The 21,052-nt window shown below is 55.7% G+C and overlaps 6 protein-coding genes across 6 annotated transcripts; 3 read left to right on the plus strand and 3 right to left on the minus strand.

Moving 5' to 3' along the window:
• Positions 1-52: 52 nt before the first annotated feature.
• On the minus strand, positions 53-1,224 carry MFIFM68171_03749 (CBF1-interacting co-repressor CIR N-terminal domain-containing protein; the record flags this gene model as incomplete). The annotated part of the gene is made up of 2 exons (XM_071059170.1): positions 53-1,154; positions 1,217-1,224. The coding sequence occupies 2 exons, from the start codon at positions 1,222-1,224 to the stop codon at positions 53-55; spliced, it is 1,110 nt and encodes a 369-aa protein (XP_070915271.1).
• A 753-nt stretch (positions 1,225-1,977) lies between these two features.
• Positions 1,978-4,674, plus strand: SEC18 (transport between ER and Golgi ATPase protein; the record flags this gene model as incomplete). The annotated part of the gene is made up of 3 exons (XM_071059171.1): positions 1,978-2,348; positions 2,406-4,174; positions 4,229-4,674. 3 exons carry the CDS (start codon positions 1,978-1,980, stop codon positions 4,672-4,674), a joined length of 2,586 nt encoding a protein of 861 aa, XP_070915272.1.
• A 3,797-nt stretch (positions 4,675-8,471) lies between these two features.
• LTE1 (Guanine nucleotide exchange factor lte1) lies at positions 8,472-14,046 on the plus strand (the record flags this gene model as incomplete). Its single annotated transcript, XM_071059172.1, has 2 exons — positions 8,472-8,905; positions 9,012-14,046. 2 exons carry the CDS (start codon positions 8,472-8,474, stop codon positions 14,044-14,046), a joined length of 5,469 nt encoding a protein of 1,822 aa, XP_070915273.1.
• Positions 14,047-15,277: 1,231 nt separating this feature from the next.
• On the minus strand, positions 15,278-16,282 carry MFIFM68171_03752 (uncharacterized protein; the record flags this gene model as incomplete). The annotated part of the gene is made up of 1 exon (XM_071059173.1): positions 15,278-16,282. One exon carries the CDS (start codon positions 16,280-16,282, stop codon positions 15,278-15,280), a length of 1,005 nt encoding a protein of 334 aa, XP_070915274.1.
• Positions 16,283-18,247: 1,965 nt separating this feature from the next.
• Positions 18,248-19,401, minus strand: RPS0 (40S ribosomal protein uS2; the record flags this gene model as incomplete). The annotated part of the gene is made up of 5 exons (XM_071059174.1): positions 18,248-18,507; positions 18,565-19,013; positions 19,110-19,167; positions 19,230-19,249; positions 19,310-19,401. The coding sequence occupies 5 exons, from the start codon at positions 19,399-19,401 to the stop codon at positions 18,248-18,250; spliced, it is 879 nt and encodes a 292-aa protein (XP_070915275.1).
• Positions 19,402-19,847: 446 nt separating this feature from the next.
• MRPS28 (mitochondrial 37S ribosomal protein uS15m) lies at positions 19,848-20,870 on the plus strand (the record flags this gene model as incomplete). The annotated part of the gene is made up of 2 exons (XM_071059175.1): positions 19,848-19,893; positions 19,957-20,870. The coding sequence occupies 2 exons, from the start codon at positions 19,848-19,850 to the stop codon at positions 20,868-20,870; spliced, it is 960 nt and encodes a 319-aa protein (XP_070915276.1).
• Between the last annotated feature and the right edge of the window lie 182 nt (positions 20,871-21,052).

A 21,052-nucleotide genomic window follows, 5' to 3' on the forward strand; every position in this document is an offset into this window, starting at 1 on the left:
CGGTGGAGGGTATCTTTGCCTTGTAATCTATTTATGTGTGGGTTTTGGTTGTTTAGTGATGGTCCAGACTACGCCTCTCTCTGTCTCTGTGTCTATCTCTGCTATACGAACGATGACGAGAACGATGTCTGTCATCGTCTCTGCGTCGGTGCTTCTCCTGTCTATTTTCCTCTCCGTGCCGTCTTCTATCCCTCTCCTCGCTCCGATGCCTGGACCGCTTCTCCTCATCCCCGCCACGTCGCCGATGAGAACGGTCCCGCTCGGACACGCGAGCTGTCCCGCTCGGGTCGTCTCTCTCCAGCCCCGTCTTGCTTTCACGGTGACTTTCCCCCCTCCGTCTCTTCTTCTCCCTCCTCTCCTCCCTTTTCAACATCTTCAACTCTCTTTCTCTCTCCTCTGCCTCCCTCCTCCTCTCCCGATCCAACTCCCTCACCTTTGCCGCCCCACTTTTCATCATAGCAAGCGGATCATCCGCACATAGTCTCGCTGCCTCTCTAACCTTCCTCCCGGGATCCTCTCTTCCCCAAACATCCTTTCTCGGCACCAGCGCCGCCGACGCCTCACCATCGGCCGAGGCATACCACGGCCCGCCGTCCGTGAGACCCTGCCCGTCCTTGCCGGCCGCATTCACGAAGCGCATCTGGTACTGGTCTGCCACCTCGCGTTTCTTACGCGCCGCCTCCCGCTCGTGCTCTTCGTTTTTCTCGACGGCGGGTGGGAGGGCATCCGCCTCAGGGAATAACGATACGTGCCCTCTGCTGTCGACCAGCGTCGTGACGGTGGCGGTACCGATCATAGTCGGGGGAAGAGGTTTGCGGTTGTCGGCCAGCGCGCCTTCCCGTGCCACGCGCATCTCAAAGTCGGTGTCATCTTCCCCGTGGCGCTTGCGCTTGCGCCCGCTCTCCAGTGGCCATGGACTGCGATCACCATGTCCCCCGGTGCCGCCGGATTGAGGTGATATTTCGGGTTCCGCGTGTTGTTCGAGAGGTGGAGGTATTTCGCCACGCAGGATTGCCAGGCGGCGATCAGCGTCGACTTGTTGCATACGCTGCTCCTCGGCCTCTTCCCGGGCGCGAGCGGCGTCTTCGTCGCGCCGCACTCGTGCGATGTTGGCGGGATTGTAGACGTTCCATGATTTCTTCCCTAGCAGGTGGCTGGAAGGTGTTAGTGAGATGGTCTAAGTAGGAGTGACGGTGATGTGTGGGAGATATCTTACAGAGGCATGATGGCGGTGTTGCTGCAGATGTCAGAGAGTGCGAGCTGGAGGCTTGGAGGACCTTGATGGTCAATCTTAGCTAAGTTAGCTACAGGCCCATGCCAAGATCGCTTGGGAGGGGCATCATGATAGGATGCCAAGACAGGGTTCTTCTTTCATCTCTTTGCTTTTTCAAAATCTTTTTAACTTTTAGCTTCTCTTTCTCTATTATAACTTGTTTTCTTCTTTCTTTCCCTCTTTCCTGCTGTTTCTCTCCTTAGTGTTCTATGCTCTTCTTCCCTTGTATCCACTACTTACGAGCTCAGGTGCATGGCATGTGAAGGATATGCAAGTAAGAAGCAGGGGCATGCGGTAAACCGGGCCCAGCAGAGACCGGCTGGAGGGGTCCACAATGCGGAGGGGCAGCCGTACAATAAAAGGTTCCTGGGTGCGAGGATCTGTAGGGATTTCCTGTATGTCATTCAACGGCTCGGCGCTGAAACGCACCGCTGTTCCAACCAGGCGAAACTACGGCAGCGAGCAGCCACCACGTCCTCGATTATAGCCACTTCCTGTCCGTCCTCTGTGCGCTCCTTGGATATTTGATTTTAGTCGCCGGACTATCGAAGCCGGAAGGACACGACACGATCTTGCAATCTGTCATCAAGAACCCCAATCTTTAAAGCTGATTGTCAACCTGTCTCGATCTTTGCTGCAATTTCCCTCTTCTTCACCCGATCTCTTTCCCATACCGCCACCGATCTTTTGGCTCGCAGACAACTATGGATTTCCGAAACAACCTCTTCGGCAAACCGGCGCCCGCGCCCCGCGCAGGAGGAGCTCCTGGCCTGCCTGGGCGCCAGGTTCCGCGCGGCGGCGGAGACCCAGCGGGGTATGGCACGCCGCCTCCCGCAGGTTACGACGGCTACAGTGGGCGCTCGCCTGCCCCCGGAAGGCAGCAGCAGAATCCGCCCGGTGGTGGTTACGGCGGGGATAACTATGGAGGGGGAGGTGGCTACGGCGGCGGTGGTGCTGCTGGTGGCGGCTACGCCTACAACTCGTATCAATCTGAACCGAAAAGCCGGCAGGTACGGCTTAGGCTTGCCAAAGTGGAAGACAAGACGATGCAGGCGCAGTACATCTTTGGTAATGTGTGAGTAGCTGCCTCAGTCAGCTCTTTCTGGCGTTTCGTCTTCTGACTGCCAACTAGCTGCGCCGTATCACCCAACGACTTCCCCCCGAACCGTGATGGGTCTGATGTCTATATCCGCTTGACCGGCAACCAGCTGAGGGGTGACTACGTGGTAACGGCGCGCCCTACGCCTGGCTTTCCTGATGGCTGTATCAGTTTGTCGGATCCGCAGCGAACATGGTGTGGGGTCGGCATGATGGACGAACTGGCGGGCGATCTCTTCGACCCGTTTAGCCAGGGTGGTGCTGCCTACATCGGTTCTATCGAGGTTGAGGTGGGATTCGCGTCGGCCAGGAAGCTTGTGGATGCGCCGTATGATCAGGACGAACTGGCCGATATGTTCATCAAGAGCTTCCAGAACCAGATCTTCTCGCCAGGGCAGAAGCTGCTACTGGATGTCAAAAACGTGCCGCTGGCCATCACGGTCAAGACGGTGACGCTGATTGACCTCAGCATGCAGAAACAAGCCAATGAACCTCCTACGCGGAGTGACCCGACTGCTCGGGGCATCCTCACCAACCAGGCCAGCATAACTTTTTATAAGGACGCCAAATCGCCCATAAAGCTCAAAGGCTCCAACAAGCGGCCTGCCGCCAACGCAATCATCAGCCCAGACTTCAAGTTCGAGGATATGGGCATCGGTGGTCTTGACGCCGAGTTCTCAACCATCTTCCGTCGTGCATTCGCTTCGCGCATTTTCCCGCCAGGACTCATTGAGAAGCTCGGCATCATGCACGTGAAGGGCATGCTGCTTTATGGTCCTCCAGGAACAGGCAAAACCCTCATTGCCCGCCAGATTGGCAAGATGCTGAATGCCAGAGAGCCAAAGATCATCAACGGTCCAGAGGTACTGAACAAGTACGTTGGCCAGAGCGAAGAGAACATCCGGAAGCTCTTCGCCGATGCTGAGAAGGAGTACAAGGAGAAGGGTGACGAGTCCGCCCTGCACATCATCATCTTTGACGAGCTGGATGCAGTGTGCAAGCAGAGAGGTTCAGGCGCAGGTGGCGGCACGGGCGTGGGTGACAGCGTGGTCAACCAGCTTCTCTCCAAGTTGGATGGCGTCGACCAGCTGAACAATATTCTGCTCATCGGAATGACCAACCGGAAGGACATGATCGACGACGCCTTGCTGCGTCCGGGTCGTCTAGAAGTCCAGCTTGAGATCTCGCTGCCCGATGAATTGGGTCGGAGCCAGATCCTCAAGATCCACACAGCCAAGATGAGGCAGAACAACATCATGGGCAGCGATGTCGACATTCCTGAGCTGGCGGCGCGGACCAAAAACTTTTCGGGCGCCGAAATTAGCGGTTTAGTCAAGTCGGCGACATCCTTTGCTTTTTCACGGTACATCAAGGGCGGCACCATGGCCAGCGTTAGCGAAGACGTGGCCAACATGCAGGTCGTCATGAGCGATTTCGTCCACGCACTCGACGAAGTGAAACCGGCCTTTGGCACCGACGACACGGAGCTCACCGTGGCCATCCGCTACGACATCATCGAGTTTTCGCAGAGCATCCCCAGCATCCTCAACGACGGTATGCTATATGTCGAGAGTATCCGGTTACAGGAGAGGCTGCAGCACACGTCCATGCTGTTGCACGGTCCGCCAGGGAGCGGCAAGACGGCGCTCGCAGCACACATTGCCATGAAGTCGGAATATCCGTTCATCAAACTCATTACGCCCAGCTCACTCGTCGGGTTCAGGGATGAATTGGCCAAGCGAGACCATATCCACAAGATTTTTGCGGATGCGTACAAATCTCCCTTGAGCATGCTCATCATTGGTGAGTTTCTTCTCATCTTCTCCCCGCGTCCTACAACTACTAACGCACCGCCAGACAACATTGAGGAAATCATTGAATGGAACCCCGTCGGGCCTAGGTTCTCAAACACGATCCTGCACGCCCTCGTCGTGCTCATGAGGACGCCGCCGCCCAAGGGCCACCGGCTCCTCATTATGGCAACCAGCTCGCGGCTGCCCGTGCTCCAGCAGCTCGACATCACTCAGGCGTTTGACCATCAGATTCGGGTGCCGGCGGTGCAGGACGCGCGGGAGCTACAGACGGTTCTACTCAAGTCGGAGATCTTTGAGGCCGGGGATGTGACCGAGGTAGTGAACAGGGTGGTAGAGTATAGCAACTCGCAGAGGGTCGGTGTCGGGATCAAGACGATCCTGACGACGGCCGAGACGGCAAGGTTGAACGCACGGCCCACCGAGTGGTTTGCGGAGCAGATGGCCGAGCGAATTGCCATAAACAACCCCTATAATGTTGGCGGGAACTAAGGTCTGTACGATACACAGAAGCTAATTGTGATAGAGCCTGGTGGTAATGGATGGTTGAAATATATTGCTCCAGCGACACAACTTGAAGACAATGCACGATAGATGCGGCTCTACTATTTGATGTACAATCGGCAGAATCTGAAATTCAGCCTCAGAAGCTCCTCGTTGCTTCTTATACGTTTATGTTTGCCTCCCTTTTCGCCATTCTGTTACATGGTGGAAGCGTCGACACTGCATATGCAGTCGCCTGGAGTGAACCAGACTGAGGGTGATAGCCGGGGTACGGCCTATGCTCTATACAGCCCGATGTCAGGATCTCTTTCAGACTCTAGACCTCATCTTCATAATCGACATCTTTATGCACACGGACGCCAATTTCCCATAGAATACTCTAGTCTCGAGCTATATCTGAAGCTCTGAGAGTCACCAATCACCTGGACCTAAATCACGAGGATTAGATACATGATTTTGCTTGTTTTTTTTTTTTTTTTTTAATCTCCATTCTCCCTCTTGCCCTCTCTTGCCCTTCTCTTCCTTGGTTTCCAATAGGTTAGAGTATTGATATTGTCAATGTGTTTCTATTTTCTTTTTATCCCGTCTCTACCCTGCTGCATAGACATTCCAGCTTGCTCAACAACTCGTGTAGACACGCAGAAAACAAAGCCCCATTTTATCTATCTTGAAACTATTCGTCTAGCACATACTGAGCAGGGCTACCGAGATAAGTCAGTTCATCTCGACTCATGTCCGATTTGACCTTTTGGCCGCTACTGAACAACCAGGCGGTACCCGTATGCCCACTGCCCCAGAAAGGCCTTGCAAGGCGATCGACCATTCCACTTCTAGATAGCCGGATGCAGGATATCGTCACCTGGTTAGAAACGCTCCACCGCTACGGCATGCCCCCACCGTTCGTGGCCATGGACCTGTCGATCACTGCAGAAGCGCGGGACCACGTGGGAGGGGTTATTGTGGCAACGATATCCCGTCAAAAGGCTCCAAAAAGCTGATGACGGTCCCTTGGCTGTTTGTTTATGTACATACATAGCCTTTGCAGCCCACATGCAGAACGCATCGCCTTACGGAAGCGAGACAGAGAACACACGAGCATCATAATGGCGGAGGAGTTCAGGTGCCAAGCAATCGAGAGCCTCAGTTGGGTGTGTGCGAGACTTTGTGTGGGAGTAGCTGGGGTTTGTATGGGCTCGGCATGAACTTGACCCCCGCGCTCATCATCACCTCATCACACAGACGGGAGCTGGTTGACGCCTTACTTGCGCATGACCAACACACCACGGATAAGGAAGGTAGGCTAAGGTACGGTACTGCGTCCATTACACAGAGCAACAGCCGTGTTGAAATGCCGTCTGCGTTTGAAAGCATCAGGCGGTTGCCAAGGCTGCCCGCCGATCTTTATTCCGAGTCGGCGAAATCTCAGCCGGAAGCCCCTCCGCGGTCGCCGTCTGGTGGGTGATCGGCTGGTTCTGCTCGTCATGACCGGGCCCTTGCAGACGATCAGGCACAGACTAGCCAAGTGTGGGCTGGGTTGGGAGCCGTGAAGGGAGCTCACTCAGCATTTGGAATACGCCCCGCCTTCGAAAGATAGTCTGTACAGTACACTTACGCTTCCGCGTTCGAACCGCGCAAAGCACGCGCAAAGCGCGCACGCCGAAGCTCGCGGAAGTGGTGCGATGTCGATCTTGTGCTGGCCAAACATCCGCACAGCATCTGCACGCAGCTGGCATGAGTGTTGTTGTCCGACCTGGTAATCACTGACTGCGGGAACATTATGCCGCTTTTGGGATGCTGCGCTACTCGAACTGGCATCAGAGCATTGCGTGGGACAAGCGTCACGGCATCCCGATTCTGTCAGAAGCCTTCTGCAAGACCTTACTGCTGCTGCGTATGTTTTGTGGTTCCGAGACGCCACCGTGGGGAGGGTGCCAGCAACCGGGACCAGGCAAATGGTTGAAGTGGGGGAGATTGGTCAATGCTTCTCGAGCATCATCTCTCGGCCCATATGAAATCATGATTTTCTTGACCCCTGCAATTCCTGCATATCTATGTACACTAGGACGAAACCGGGAACAACAACCCGACCGCGTGGGAGGAATGCCTAGTTTGCAGATCCACACTACCCTCTCGCCTTTGCCAATGGGGGAAGTAGTGTATACGTAAGGCGTTGGCTCGTCCTGTAGGAGCCTCATGTTCATCTAGGATGGCGGGAAGACAAAGAATTCGAGGGGTATTAGCTTGCTCCACGCTAGTAACTTATCGGCGCTCTGGTATTGTTCATGACCCCATCCGCTGCTGCTAAGCTTGGCAGAAGAAGGGACACCTGACTGCCTACGCATTAGAGGCGCACGTGAATCTAAACGATCTTGATGGAAGTCGTCTGCGCCGTCGATGTTTGCAGACTCGACACCCAAACGAAAATTGGAGTCGGATCTGGGACGCGACCCCTTGATGCTGGTGCCCACGCAAACCTCAAAAACACAGCCCCAGCAGTTTGGGCACACAAGACCCATCCGTCACTTTGGGAAATGAAGGCAGCAAAGGGTCGAGACTCGGATGCTAATCCCAGTCAGCCACGTCCCGGAACACACAGTCTAACCTCGAGTTCCACTCGCCATCGGTTAGTATACAAGGGGTCTCGAGGGCAGGGGCTCCACTTCCACCTGTCTCCTCATGCTTTATGGTTCCCGGTGGTGTCTATGAGGGGTATGGTCATAATGGAAAGTATGTGATAGGTCTGATCTGCCTGGTGGGAGAGTTGAGGCTGACATGCTGTCATCTCGTCCTCGGAGAAAAAGAAACAACTGTAATGAGAGACAAACCACCGAGGGACGGGATAGTTCGTTGGTGCGCGAGCTCTGGTAGGCTGGTCGACGCGCCTCACATTGACCCTGCAAGCCCCGCCCCGCCGGGTGCGCTAAGCTTGGTCGAACCGTGCGCGCGGTACTTTCCTCGAAGATGTTGATTCGTTGTTGCCCACTTGGACTCCTGCTTTGGAGCTGCCGGCTCTTCTCCCGCCGCTGCTGGGCCACGAACCCGCTCGGAATGGCTTCCTTCTCAGAGATAGGCTCATAAAGAGCTGAGTCAACATTTTGCACGGTTTATAGGGGTAAAATCGTGGAAAGACGGCGGGTTTGCAGTAGCAAATTAGTTCACCCAGCGTCGCATCTCGGCCCCCGGTTCTTCTCGGCTTCCATCACAACTCCCAGGCGCGCGACCCACTGTCAAATTTCCCACGGACCTTATCATGCACTGAGCTACACTAGGCGACCGGGCCCTGCATCTTGCTTCTGGATCGCTGGGGGCGGGGGGCAAGCAGTGTGCGCTCTCTCTCCCTTGCTCGGGCAATCGATCGAATAGGACTATTTTCCATTTCACTCCCTTTCAGATAACTCCTGAGTTGTGCGGGCATTGTCTCGTGCGTCTCTCGTTGATTCCTTTTTCGCCTCGGGCGAATTCGAGCCGTGTTTGCACATCCCGCTTGACATTTATGGCTCGGTTCAGAAGCCGTATGTGACTCTTCCCAGCCACGCTAACCCTTTCCCTCGTTTGCTCGGTCCTCGCTCCCGCTCCTGCTCCTGGGTAAACACACATTCTGCAAGCCGCCATTATCGGCCGCGCCCCGGCCCCTTCTTCACCTCGACCATTGTTACACCGAATGAAGGCCCCCAAGGCAGATGTGCTGCTGTTAACTCTCAATGCCTCCAATCCCAGACATCGCCATCGCCATCGGCAGGAGCAGCAGCAACCAGCGCTCTGCGAGATAGGTCCGCGCATCCGCAATGGAGACCGATTCGTCGGTGGCACATCATCCGACTGGCTCGCCGACGCGATCCCGCCAGCAGCAGCTCTCACCGAGAGACCTTCCGGCGCGGGAACCACCATCGCAATCGGAAAGACTATTACGTGATGCGCGCCCCCGACGATCACCGCCTAAGCCTGGAAACGACGGCCAACGGCTCAAGACGGGGCGGGGGACAGCAGGCATTGGCCTGGCAAAGACGAAGTTGTGGGCGTTGGCCAGCGCGCAAACGAAGCCGCTGTTACCTGTCACTGAACGCAGGTCTCACGAAGAGAACCTTGCGGGCCGCCGGCCAAAGAAGGGGAGCCAGGATGACGACAAGTGGGATCTCACCCCCGAAGGGGGTTCTGCCGGCCGCGAGGGGAGGCAGTTTGCGGTAGCAAATGTCGGGAACAACGGCCGCATCTATTTGAGGTAAGACGATGCGTTTACAGCTCCGCTTGCGAGCACCGTCCGAGATTTTATCTCTCGATTTGACGCCGCTACATGACCACAGGCCCGTGTTGACAGCTCTTGCCAGGCCAACCGTCCGTCCGGCGCATCAGCGCTACCCCCAACCACCTTTTGTGTTCCCCATGACGCCCCCGAGCACCGCCGGTCTGGAATTCTTAGATCCGGATCAGCGCCGGGACCCGGGCGCTAGCTCGCAGCTGCACAGCCGACAATGCAGCCCCTCGCATCTTCCCTCTACGTCATCGAGCCTCGGACGTGGGAGTTTGGGTGAAAAGCAGATCAAGATCCGTCAAAGGCATCGCCGCGCCATGTCCGACTCCACGGTGCCCGACACCAGCGTGGCCAGAGAGTCTGAGCCGGGCGGATTCAAGGTGGTCATCACGCAGCCGGGCGAGGAGCAGAGGCCAAGGACCGTCGAAGAGATGGATTCGAGTCGGCCCCCATTATTAGAGGTGACTATTCCTTCGTGGAAGCTGGGAACTCCCAGGTTCAGCGTCCGAGGGACACCTTTCATCCGCGGTTCGTCGTACGCCCCGACGGAGGAGTTCCGCTCAAGCAGCGCCTCATTCCTCCGCCTCACACCCCACGATGCGACGCCCAGCAGCTCCAGAAAACCGAGCATATTCCCAGGCTCAGGGACACAGCTGCCTCCAACCGACCCGTCCGACCCTCTCAACCCTTCCTCATCTCGACTCTCCCGCCAGCTGCGGGCAACGTACATGTCCACCCACTTAGTGATCGAGCCTGCCATGTTTGATGCTTTAACCTTCAAACCAGCCTGCGACGACCGCACCATTGTCCGGTACTCGGCCGCCGGCTCGGTAACTGCGGCGACACCGCCGCGATTGGTCGCCGAGATCACGTCTCCCAACTTCCTAGACTACGAACTAGTATCCGACTTCTTCCTCACCTATCGGTCCTTCCTTGAGCCTTCCGACCTCCTCCGCATGTTGTTTGCGCGACTCAAGTGGGCGCTAAGACGGGACGACGAGATTGGCACAGTGGCGAGGGTCCGCACATTCGTTGCCTTGCGCCATTGGATTCTCAACTATTTCATGGATGACTTCGTGGTCGACTACGACCTCCGGGTTATATTTTGTAACCTGCTGAATGAGCTTGTTGACGAGCTGTCGCAGGAGCTGACAGCGCGGAAAGTACCACTCAAGATTCTGACAGAGCTCAAGAAGTGTTGGCGGAGGGTCTGCGCACAATACTGGGACGGGCCGGATTTTCACGAGTCTCTCGGAGCGGATATCCCTATTTCACCGGGGGGGATCGCCGGTCACCGCGATCCAAACTTAGATCCAACTTTTTGGTTGCGACCGGACAGCGGGCCGCCGCAGCTGGATGACCTAGTTGTGCCGGCCAGTACTCGCTCGCGCACAAGCTTCTACGCCGGTATGTCGCGCGCCGGCCACATCGACTCTGTCGCGGTTGGCGAGCGGCCATCGACTCCCGACAATATCCTGGACGACGATGAGTTGGAGAGGAACGCGGCTTCACCGATCAGCATTGCTAGTGTCGATGTGATTTCCTGCTCGTTCCCTACCAAGAATGCCCGGTTTGTGCAGCCCGGCGCTAGCCTACCGCTGGCCGCACACCCGGCCGACCCCAGCGCCGTAAACCACAATGCTGATCCAATCGCGACAACACCCCGCGCTCTCGTCGGCAAGCGGCTCCGCTCACAGCCTTCGCATAAGCGCAACGGGAGCCTCAGTGATTCCTTGCGTGACCACGTGAGCCTGACGGAGAAGGTTATTTACAAAAACGCCGAGTTTCTGTTGGCCCTTCCGTACGCAGGGAGCCTGGTCCGCGGCAACTTGTTCCCGCCTTCACAAGCCTTCGTTGAGGCTCTTCCGCCAAGCACTAACGGAGCATCGGCAAGGCAAACTGCTCTGTTCCAGACGCCGCCTGTTGAATTGACCAAGGTGAATACTGTGGCATCAGCCATGTCTAGCCAAGGCATGAAGCGGCTTCTGGGCAGCGTACGGCGGGCTCTGAGTACTAAGGGACAGAATGTGTCACCCACTCAGGGGAGCTTCATCAACATCTCGCCGCTTGGACCCAGGGGCGTGACGACTAACAGACTACCCGGTACTCCAATAGTACCTCAGGCGCGGTCGCGACAGAATCGCGCTCGCCCCGTCCTCCGGATCGACGTGCTCGGGGCAGAGATTGCCGAAGATTTCAAGAAGGCTGTGCGTGAAGACTCTGCGACCGGGAATGAGAAATCCGATTCCATGTCCGCTCCTGATCCTGGCTTCAGAGTTCCCGGCAATGTACCGGAATACTCGACCGCGCATATGGATACTTCTTTTAGTTTCTCAAGCGACAATGGTGACGGCCGGCCAACAAGCGACATGGGCATTACTACTGGAAGCAAATCCATTGTCATCGTCGACGATACCTCAATGCTGCCGGAAAATTATCCCCTCATGACGGGCGCTATACCGGCTATCAGCTCATCCGTCGAGGCCTTCGCCGAAGCATTCGCTCGACATGGTACTGGCCCCACACCACCGAACACGCCGCCTGGACGTCCCGTGGGAACACCCAGGAGGTCCTCGTACATACTGGGCCAGCACATTCTCCGCCATTCTCTCTCAACAGATCCTCTACCGCCATTCGTTCCGGATATGGATACTCTCGGGTCAAATCACTCCCAATCCCGGGATTTCGCCCGTCCGTCTCTCGATTTTCTGGATCAAAACCCGAATCAGCCGCCGCTCAGCGGTGTAAGAGGGCACACGAGACAAGCCTCGAGCAAATCCTTCGTCTCGAATCGCTCGGGACGCCATCCGCGTTACGCATCCTTCACCAGCGGCATTAGTCGTCAGCCAACTGTCCGAAGCTTCGATGCTACGACGATTTCAGGGCAGTCGGTGGACGACTCATCCCAAGTTCTTGTCCCGCGGCCGCTTCGAGTCCTCAGAAGAAGACCAGGCGGCGACCTCCGGGCCGTGGCTAATGCTGGCGATCTCGATCCGACAACATTGAGGAGGTCGCGGTCCGTCGGGTCTCTGACCACGTACTCCGAGTCCATGCATAGCTCTTTTCTCCGCAGCCCTGTTGCTGATTCTAGTGGTTACGTTGACGTTGTCGCGAGCGATTACTCGCCAGGTCACGCCGAGACATTCTCTCTGGGTGCTATCATGGAGCAGAACCCGAAGCGCAATCTCTCACTGTTCAGCACTCACTCATCTAAACCGGTCATGCGGCCGTCGTTTGAAGCCGAAGCCCAGAAATTGGCGCAGATACCTGATGACATGGATGACGATGGCGGTGTCGAATCCGCGCTGCTGAAATTGGAGGGCAAGTACCACAAAAAAATTGGCGCCAAGCTGTCGATGGATCTACGAAGACCTCCGCAGGTCGATGTTTCTCTGAACATTGGATCGGGAGAGGCTGACGAGAGTGCTGCGGTTGAGGAGAAGAAGGAGCATCGCCACGTCCACCTAGGCGATGAGCCACATCCGCCGTCTCCATCGACCAGACCTACTACAGTAACTGCTCAGGGCGGTCTGTTGGATGTGGCAAGTTGCAGCGGACGCCACGGTGATCTCCAGTCGTTTCTGTCGGACGATTCTAGAGGATCTTACTCCTCAGTACCATTGCTGGACCGCGGCCTTACGGATGAGGGACGCAGCAAACACACCTTGACTCGGGAATGGACTGATCGTTCTATCCTGCAGGGATCCGACGAGGGCGCCGCAACGCCATCGGATGGCCGCAGCATTCACGACTCTCAGCACCCTTCCTATGACTTCATCAGTAAGACTAACAGCTTGGATCAAATTCGACCTGGAACGACTGTGCCGGAAGCGGAGCCGTCACGCGGCAGCATTGATCACTCATTTCTCAACGTGGAGAGTGATCATGACAGCGATCTCTCTTCCGAGCTGTCAGACGACGACCATGATACCAAAGATGCTGGGGTGTTTGCGCCATCAAACATAGGCGTTGCTGTATCTTCCTTGCCTGCTCATCCCCTTGCCGAGACGCGACCGGACGCTGCCGCACAACCCAACCCACCGTCCCCACCAATGACATTTGTCCAAGCCCTCCATCTATCTCCGGAAGCCGCCTACGTTCCGACGCTGCGAGACCATCAGGTCTGGGAGAAGCCGCTTCCACCAACCCCCGACACAACGCCCACCACCGCAGCGGCGCCGTACGGTCAAGTGCCACTTTTGTCGCCGGCAGACCCCACGGGCACCAAGGAAGCACTTCGCAACGCACCCAAGCTCGAGATTCCGGACCCGATTACGGAAACTACCATTGCATCCGTCAGCAAGTACTCGGTCCATCTGCCGTTCATTCTTGCGTTCGACAGCGACATCCTGGCCCAGCAGTTCACCCTCATCGAGAAGGATGCGCTCAACGAGATCGACTGGAAGGAACTGATCGATATGCGCTGGAAGAACGCCGAGCAAAACGGTGCAAACGTCCGCAGTTGGGTCTCATTCCTCCGCGATACGGACGCGCGAGGCGTTGAGGTCGTGATCGCGCGCTTTAACATCATGGTCAAGTGGGCCATTTCCGAGATAGTCCTGACGCAGGACATTGAGGAGCGGGCGCGGTGCATCATCAAGTTCATCCACATTGCCTCTCACTGCCGCCGATACCGCAACTTTGCCACCATGAGCCAGTTGGCGATTGCGCTTACAAGCAACGAGATCAGCCGTCTAACCAAGACGTGGGCCATGGTCCCCGCTGGCGAACAACGAACTCTACGGGATTTGGAGACGCTCATGTCCCCTACGAGGAACTTTTACAATATGCGTGCCGAGATGGAGGGCGGCGGGCCAATCGGGCCTGCTGCGGCTGAGATGGGATGTATTCCGTTTGTGGGCATCTACACGCACGATCTACTCTTCAACGCGCAGAAGCCGAGCGAGATCGCGAGCTCCCCGACGACGGCGCCCCTCGTCAACTTTGAGCGGTGCAGGACCGCGGCAAGCGTGGTCAAGACGCTGCTGCGGCTGCTGGAGGCTAGCACGCTGTACGCGTTTCAACCCATCGAGGGCATCACGGAGCGTTGTCTGTGGATGAGTGCGCTCTCGGACGAGGAGATTCGGCGGCTTAGCGACAGCTTGGAGTGAATGACGACTTCGGCACATTGACGACTAGACCCAAGACGACCGCGATGCTTCCTCGGTAGATGTGCTTTATCTACGGCCTACACTTATTTCTTTTTTTTTTTTCTCTTTTTCGGGTTCCAGCGTTTCCAACGGCCGAACCCCCCGACATGACATACATGACATGATCATCCATTCCTTAGAGAGCCGATTTGCTCGCGCATACATACACTACTGCACAACCACACGACTACCCGGCTGCTGCAACACAGCTGTCGTCACACCATCAAACCGATCGAATACATCCTCAGTTACCATCACCGCAATAATACACCCTTTTGCGGAACCTACCCGGCTATCCAACGGATCTTCAATGCCATTTTCTGTGTTTAATCTACTTACCTACACACATTCGGCCTAAGCTCCTCTGTTTCCTTGTGTCTATTTGTTTGTTATTTACAGTTGGGGTCAAACATCCCGGTCTGGCCGGGACAGAATAGCGGGGCGCATCCGGTGTTCAAGTTTCTTTATTTATTAATTTATTTATTATTTTGTGATGGGATGGGCACCTGATGCATCGTCTGCTGGGTGGGATGGGAAGATGGGAAGCGATGGGTGGATGCCTTGTTGTACCTTGCTGTTTGCCGCCCCGTTTTTTTTTTTTTTTTTTTTTTTTTTTTTTTTTTTTTTTTTCCTAAGCTGGCTGGGAGAGGAGGCGGTTTTGCGCATCTTTTACTGTATTGTTCTTTTGTGTATCTGCGAAGTCTGGAGTGTTTGTGTGGTTTTGAGATATCCCTATTGGCTTGTGTTGTGTTGTCGTTGACTGCTGTATATTGAGGCGGTGATATTAGAGAAGTGGAAGATTATGGGTAGATGGACGGACGGACGGACAGACGGACGGGTTGTGGCTGATACCCGGAGAGACGAGGCTAGTGTAGCAATTGAAAACTCTGGATTGCACTTGATTAAATAAAGAAGTCCAGAAAACTACCAGGAGGCTCTGACCTAAACTCTTGTACATGGAGGGATAGAAAGGGGATATGCACTGTGAAAGTGATGTATCCTCTTACTCCCGCAACAACTAATCAGACTCGAATGGAAACTTAACGGCCCCTCATCGTCTGCTGCTTAAATACGCAAGCAGTGACCTCGAATGCCTATTCCCTGCCGTATTATCCCCGAGGCCGTCTTCATCCCAAGTCCTCCATTCACCAATCCCAGTCAAGCTCACAGCTCCTGAAGCAGAGCGTTCATATCAACCTTTCTTGACCCCCTTGCCGTGCGTTGCGCCGGTTCCGACTTGTGCCCCGGCCACTAGGGCTGCTGGGGGAGTCGGCAGCTCGACAATACCACCGCTCGCAGCACGCTTTACTTTTGGCGATCCGGGATTGCTGCCATTGCCTGGCTGCTTCCGCTTCCCTAGGAGATTGGCCTGGGCACCGTCAGCACGGGCCGGCTTAGCCAGCGCGACCTTAGTGGAAATATCGGCGGCAGCGATGAGCTTGCGGAGCTCGTCATTCTCCTTCTGTAGCTTGGCTGTGACGGTGTGCAGGCTCTCAAGCTGCAAGCGGCAGGAATGCATTTGATCGTCAATCTTGGTAACAACCAGGTTGCTAATGGTGTTGTCGACCTCATCCTTTGTCTCCTTGACGGAATCCTTGACGCGATGGAGGCCCGCGCTGATGCGTGTAAGAGCAGAACTAAACTCGCCGCGCTTGATGATTGTGTCGCCGGTGACTGTGGCGTCGAGCCGCGCAATCGCGGCTTTCACGTCGGCGATATCGACCACGACTTTATCGAGCAGGGCGTCGGCATTGGCCGAGCGAGGAGCAGTCCTGGCCACCATCCGCTTTAGATCCCGCACAAGGTAGCTGCCCATCCATGCAAGGCCAAGCTCCCCAAGCAATCCAGCGATAGTGCTATTCAGATCAGCACTCGGAGAGCAGTACCGCAGAGCCAAGATCTCCTCATGGGCAGGCAGAGGCTCAGAAATGGCCCCTCTCCCAAGGGCTTCTCGACGCGCCCGGCGTAGTTTGTCCTCGATCTGACGCACATACCGGTTCGCAGAAAACGAGTTCTGCTTGCCGTATGTGACATTGTCATGAAACTTGGCGATGTAGTGACCGACCCTACCCAAGAACTCGCCGTCATCTGTGATCTCTCCGCGCGCGCGACCGACACAGACAGATACCGGCGCAATGACAAAGCTCTTGTCTAGCGGGTACAGCGATCCGTATTGGGAAGTAGGGTTGAGCAGCATATGCATGTCAACCACAGTCTTGGGGTTCCCATTGTTGTCTTCGTCACTGCCGCCTTCCTGGTCATAATCATCCTCGCTGTTCTCCCATGCTAGCCTCGGTCTTGTTGGCGGGACACTAGCCGGAGTTAGCATTGACCGCGTACCAGGGAAGCTGGTTGAGTTGATTGGCGATGCTTACACGGGCTTGAAGCTGCTTCCTCTTTTTTCTTTTGCCTTGGCTGCTTTCATGACGGCAGTGATGGTTGTAACTTCGTCGTCATGCTGGAGAGCGGGCACATCGATGACGGCTCCGCCAGGATTCTTGATTCTGTAATTGGCCATGCTTGGACTCGAGAACTAGCGATCAGATCTGGTTAGACGCGCTGGTTAACGTGAAACTCGGATTTTAAGTTATGTGTGTTCTCTCAAGCTCTCTTTGTGCTTGGTAACGCTCTTTTCGATTAACTGGCGGGGTTATGCTTGCCTTAGATGTAAAGACCGGTAAGATTGCTTATTCGGAAAAGCGATCAAAAACGCAGGAAAATGCGGATAATAAGTGGTTCAGTGATGGAAATGATGGTGCTGACCTTGCGGATCATGGAATCGCTGTTTGTTGTCACTGAATTCAAAGCGGGCGCCACCAGAGACTCGAATTATGCGAGTTTGGTTGAAGAGAGTGGAGGAAAACGATTTTTGTGGTGGGATTGGAGAGATCAAAGTTGCAGAGACGCGCCTTGCGCGCGATGGGTTCAGGGACTTTGATAGATAAGGGGGCATTCAAAACAAGAGAGGTGATGTTGGGAGGTTGCAATAGCTGCCGTCAAGCGATATACACGCTAGCTTTGCTGATCACCATGAAACTGAGGTTCATATCCTAAGTGATACTTGACGACGTCGTGGACATCCCATCAAGTTGAGGTGGCCCAAATCGTTTAACCAGGCCATGGTAAGTTGTGAATTGGATCCCCAACAAGTGGTTCACGGTTATAGGTGAAGGTTGCTCCTAGTATACGCAGATGGCGCTGATCATACTTAAGAGCTGTGGCTGAGGCAAATATGTAGTCAGAACGCTGCTTAACTGGAGCCTTTACATTCTGAAAGAACTGAGACGTAGCTGGAGCTACAAAATTTGGTTATGAATTTGCCCATGAATTAGCTATTAAAAACACAGGGAACCTGATAGCGATAGCAGTAATAAGATGCGTATTGCTGAGAAGAGCATGACTGAGACTTCGATGGAGAAGCTGCAGGACAGGATGACAGTAGTCGAGACTGTTAGGCGAGGGGCTCATTGGAGTGGGCGGCTCTCTTTCTGCCTTAGTTGAGTCACCAGGGAGCTCTATATCATCTGGGAAAACATAAGACATCGGGGGATATACAAGGCGAATGCTACGAAGGAGCAAAGCGAGAGTTGTATTAACAAGGATTACGAGATACTCCGTCGAATCGTCTAATTATATGAAACATTGAGCAACGGCTGTAAACCGTTTCCGGATATGGCTCCTACTTCCGACTTCACATGAAACGGCAGTAATCAATCGTCCAAACATTGAGTTGCACGTAGCGCCTAGCAGACAATTCCGCGGTTCCGCTGCACATATCATGAGGAAACGCTAGAATTTTGAAGTCGGGGCAAAATCTGCCTGTTCCCATTGCTAGAAACCATCTAACCACCCCTTATCAGCCCGAGACCTGACAAAGAGTCCTAAAGCACGGCGGGATAACGATTAAGTCCACCCCTTTTGACCCCACAGGGCATTCCCCCTCTCCAGAAAACCCAGAGAGGATATCTTTCCCTCATTAGTGCGGTCAAGTTTACCTTCGCCTAGGACCTCGTTGTGCAGAGAATCCGAACCGTGGAAGAACAGTCCTTATCAAACCGATGCAAGGGGGTGAATCGGCGAGAATCAAGCCAGAGAGATAGATCCCTTGTCCATGCCACCAGTGCGCCTGACCCCAAATTCTTTTTTATTTTGACCAACTCGTCTACCAGCCCGAGGCCTCCTTGGGGGCCTCGGCAGCCCACTCGCTAGTGGTGGCGGCGGCGGCGCCAGTCTCCCAGGAAACGGGCTGGGCCTCGCTCCACTCAGTAGTGGCGGCAGCAGCCGGGAAGGCAGCCGGGGCCGCCTCCCAGTCACCAGCGCCAGCAGGGAAACCGGACTCAATGGCAACCGGGCCCTCCTCCTCAACGCCGGGGAGCTTCTCCTCCTCGACCTTCTCCTCAGCCTCGGCCTCAGGGTCGCGGTCTGCGTGATGCGGTCAGTTTCGGAATTTTACCAATGGTCACGGTGGGGAGTACATACAGAAGTACAGATCAACCATGACGTCCCAAGGGGTCTCGCGGTTATAGATGGTGCCGCGGAGGCGGAGGACCTCCCGCGCAAGCATCCACCAGACCAGGCCAATAGCATGACGACCCTTGTTGTTGGTCGGGATGGCAACATCGACGTACTCGGTGGGCGAGTCGGTGTCGCAGAGGGCAATGACGGGGATGTTGACATAGCTAGCTTCCTTGATGGCCTGGGCGTCGGTGCGGGGGTCCGTGACAACGATCAGGCGGGGCTCCTTGAACGAGCGGGTGATGTAGTTGGTGAAGGAACCGGGGGTGAAGCGGCCGGCGATAGCCTGAGCGCCGGTGTGGGCGGCGAACTTGAGGACGGCACGCTGGCCATAAGGACGAGCCGAGATAACGCAGACATCGCTCGGGTTATCAATGGCGGCAATGATGCGGGCGGCGAGGACAATCTTCTCCCTGTAGACATGTCAACGGCTTCCTCTTCACGAAATGTGGAATCTCTAGCCACGAGGCGAAAGCGCTCCGCCGGCGTCAAATCCCAAAGCCACATACCAGGTCTTGCCGATGTTGATGACGTTCACGCCGTCGGCACGAGTCTTCCAGAGGTAAGCTGTGCGCAGATACCTGTCAGATCTTCCTTCTACCGCCGCATATTCGATCGGGGTTATTTACGCTGCATGTGAACACCGAGGCTATCGCGAACCGTTAGTATGCGCCTTCACAGCGATCATCACGAAACCGGGAAAACGCACTTCTTGGAGCCGATATGGCACTGAGCAGCAAGCAGCTGCTCAATGTCGGAGCTTGTGGCATTGAAAATTGACGGGAGGTTTTGGGGCGCCATCTTGACTGTGCTTTCTCTCGCGGACGTGACGACGGGAGAAAGATGTCAAGGTTCTGGCGTTATTAGGGGTGGGATATATTTTTTCTGCCTCTGAGAAGCTGCAAGCGGAGCTCGACGATTTTGGCACACAAAATCAATTTTGTGGAGAGCCCCGCCAGGGTTGTGGTTGCTGCCGGGCCAGAATCGCACCCAGACCTTGCGGGCCGACGCCAGCTGGTGCCGCGGTGAGACACTTTCTGACCAAGAGATCGGAATTATTTAGCCGCCATTTTGCCGAGTCAGGGCCTTGGCAGAGTACAAACATATGCTGGACACCAAATTAGGCCTAGCGTCAACTGGCTCCAAACTCTGGGCTGCGGTCTCAGCGAGAAAGTTGTGAGCAGCAGCGACTCGCGAAACCGAATCAACGGAGCGCCGGGGAGATCGACCCATCCACCACCTTCGCGATGCCTCCTCGGATATCCGGCCCCCAGGGGCTGCGAAGCCTTACACGTGAGCTTGTCCATTGAGCGCTCTGTCTTGTGAAATCAGTTGCACTAATCCTTGCTCCGCCAGTATGCCTTCGACCGGCCCAGGTCCCGACCCCCAGTCTCCTGCCTCTGACGCAGACGGCCAACATCTCGATGAAGGAGAAGAGGAAGCGCATGAGGCAGGATCCCTATGGCTGGGCGCAGGCTCAGCAGCGCAAGAATGCCAATCTCAAGCGGCAGGAGGAACTCGACAAGGATCGCAAGCCGGCTTGGGGCCACCCCGTGCATGGCATCACGACGCCCTTCGTTGAGTCGTTTGACTCGGCCGGTCAGGCCCCGTTGTCGACCCCGCCGGTTGACGGCGACGGCAATCCTCTCGAAGAGCCCCATCCTCTTCCTACTTCGCCACATATCCTCAGCAACATGCTCACCAGGGAAGAGCTCGAAAATGCCCTCGAGAGGTCCCGCAAGCTGACCCAGCCGGTGCCGGGCGGCGATCTTACGGCGTCAGACCCGACGAGGGAGGCGCTTGAAATGGAGGCCCACGAAATGAGGCACAAGAAGGCCGAGACTGCGCTGCGACTCCTCACGGACCTCAATACCGGCAGCGCCAAGGACCGGAAACACGCCAACATCCGGCGGTGCATCGAGACGTTTGGTCGGCACGTCACGGACAAGACCCTCCCGAGGCCAGCGCCGCCACCGGCACTTGGAGTTGTGCCGCAGCCGAAACCCCCCCGCGCTGGGCCGGACACGGGAAGCAGCGAGGTGCAGATTGCCATCCTGACGGCCAAGATCAGGGCACTCGCGTTGGCGCTCGAGGGTCCCAAGGGCCACAAGGACAAGAACAACAAGAGGAGTTTGAGGCTGCTGTGCCACAAGCGGCAGCGGCTGCTGCGGTATATGGAAAGGAAGGAGAGAGGAAGCGGGCGGTGGCAGTATCTGGTTGAGACGCTGGGTCTGACCGGAGCTACGTACAAGGAGCAAATCACTCTCTAGTAATCGGACGGACGGAGAAGGAATAGAAGAAGAGAGCCGGTGTAAAAAAGACAATGAGATGTGCAACTTCTCTATGTACAATACCGACAGAATAGACCGGAACGCGCAAAGATTCCCGCATCTTGCAGGTCCATATCGCCGCCTCGGCGGCCGTTCGCCCATACGCCGTTGACCTATAAATT

This window comes from Madurella fahalii, assembly GCF_045866475.1.
Source record: "Madurella fahalii IFM 68171 DNA, scaffold_2, whole genome shotgun sequence".
In the NCBI taxonomy this organism is placed as follows: domain Eukaryota; kingdom Fungi; phylum Ascomycota; class Sordariomycetes; order Sordariales; genus Madurella; species Madurella fahalii.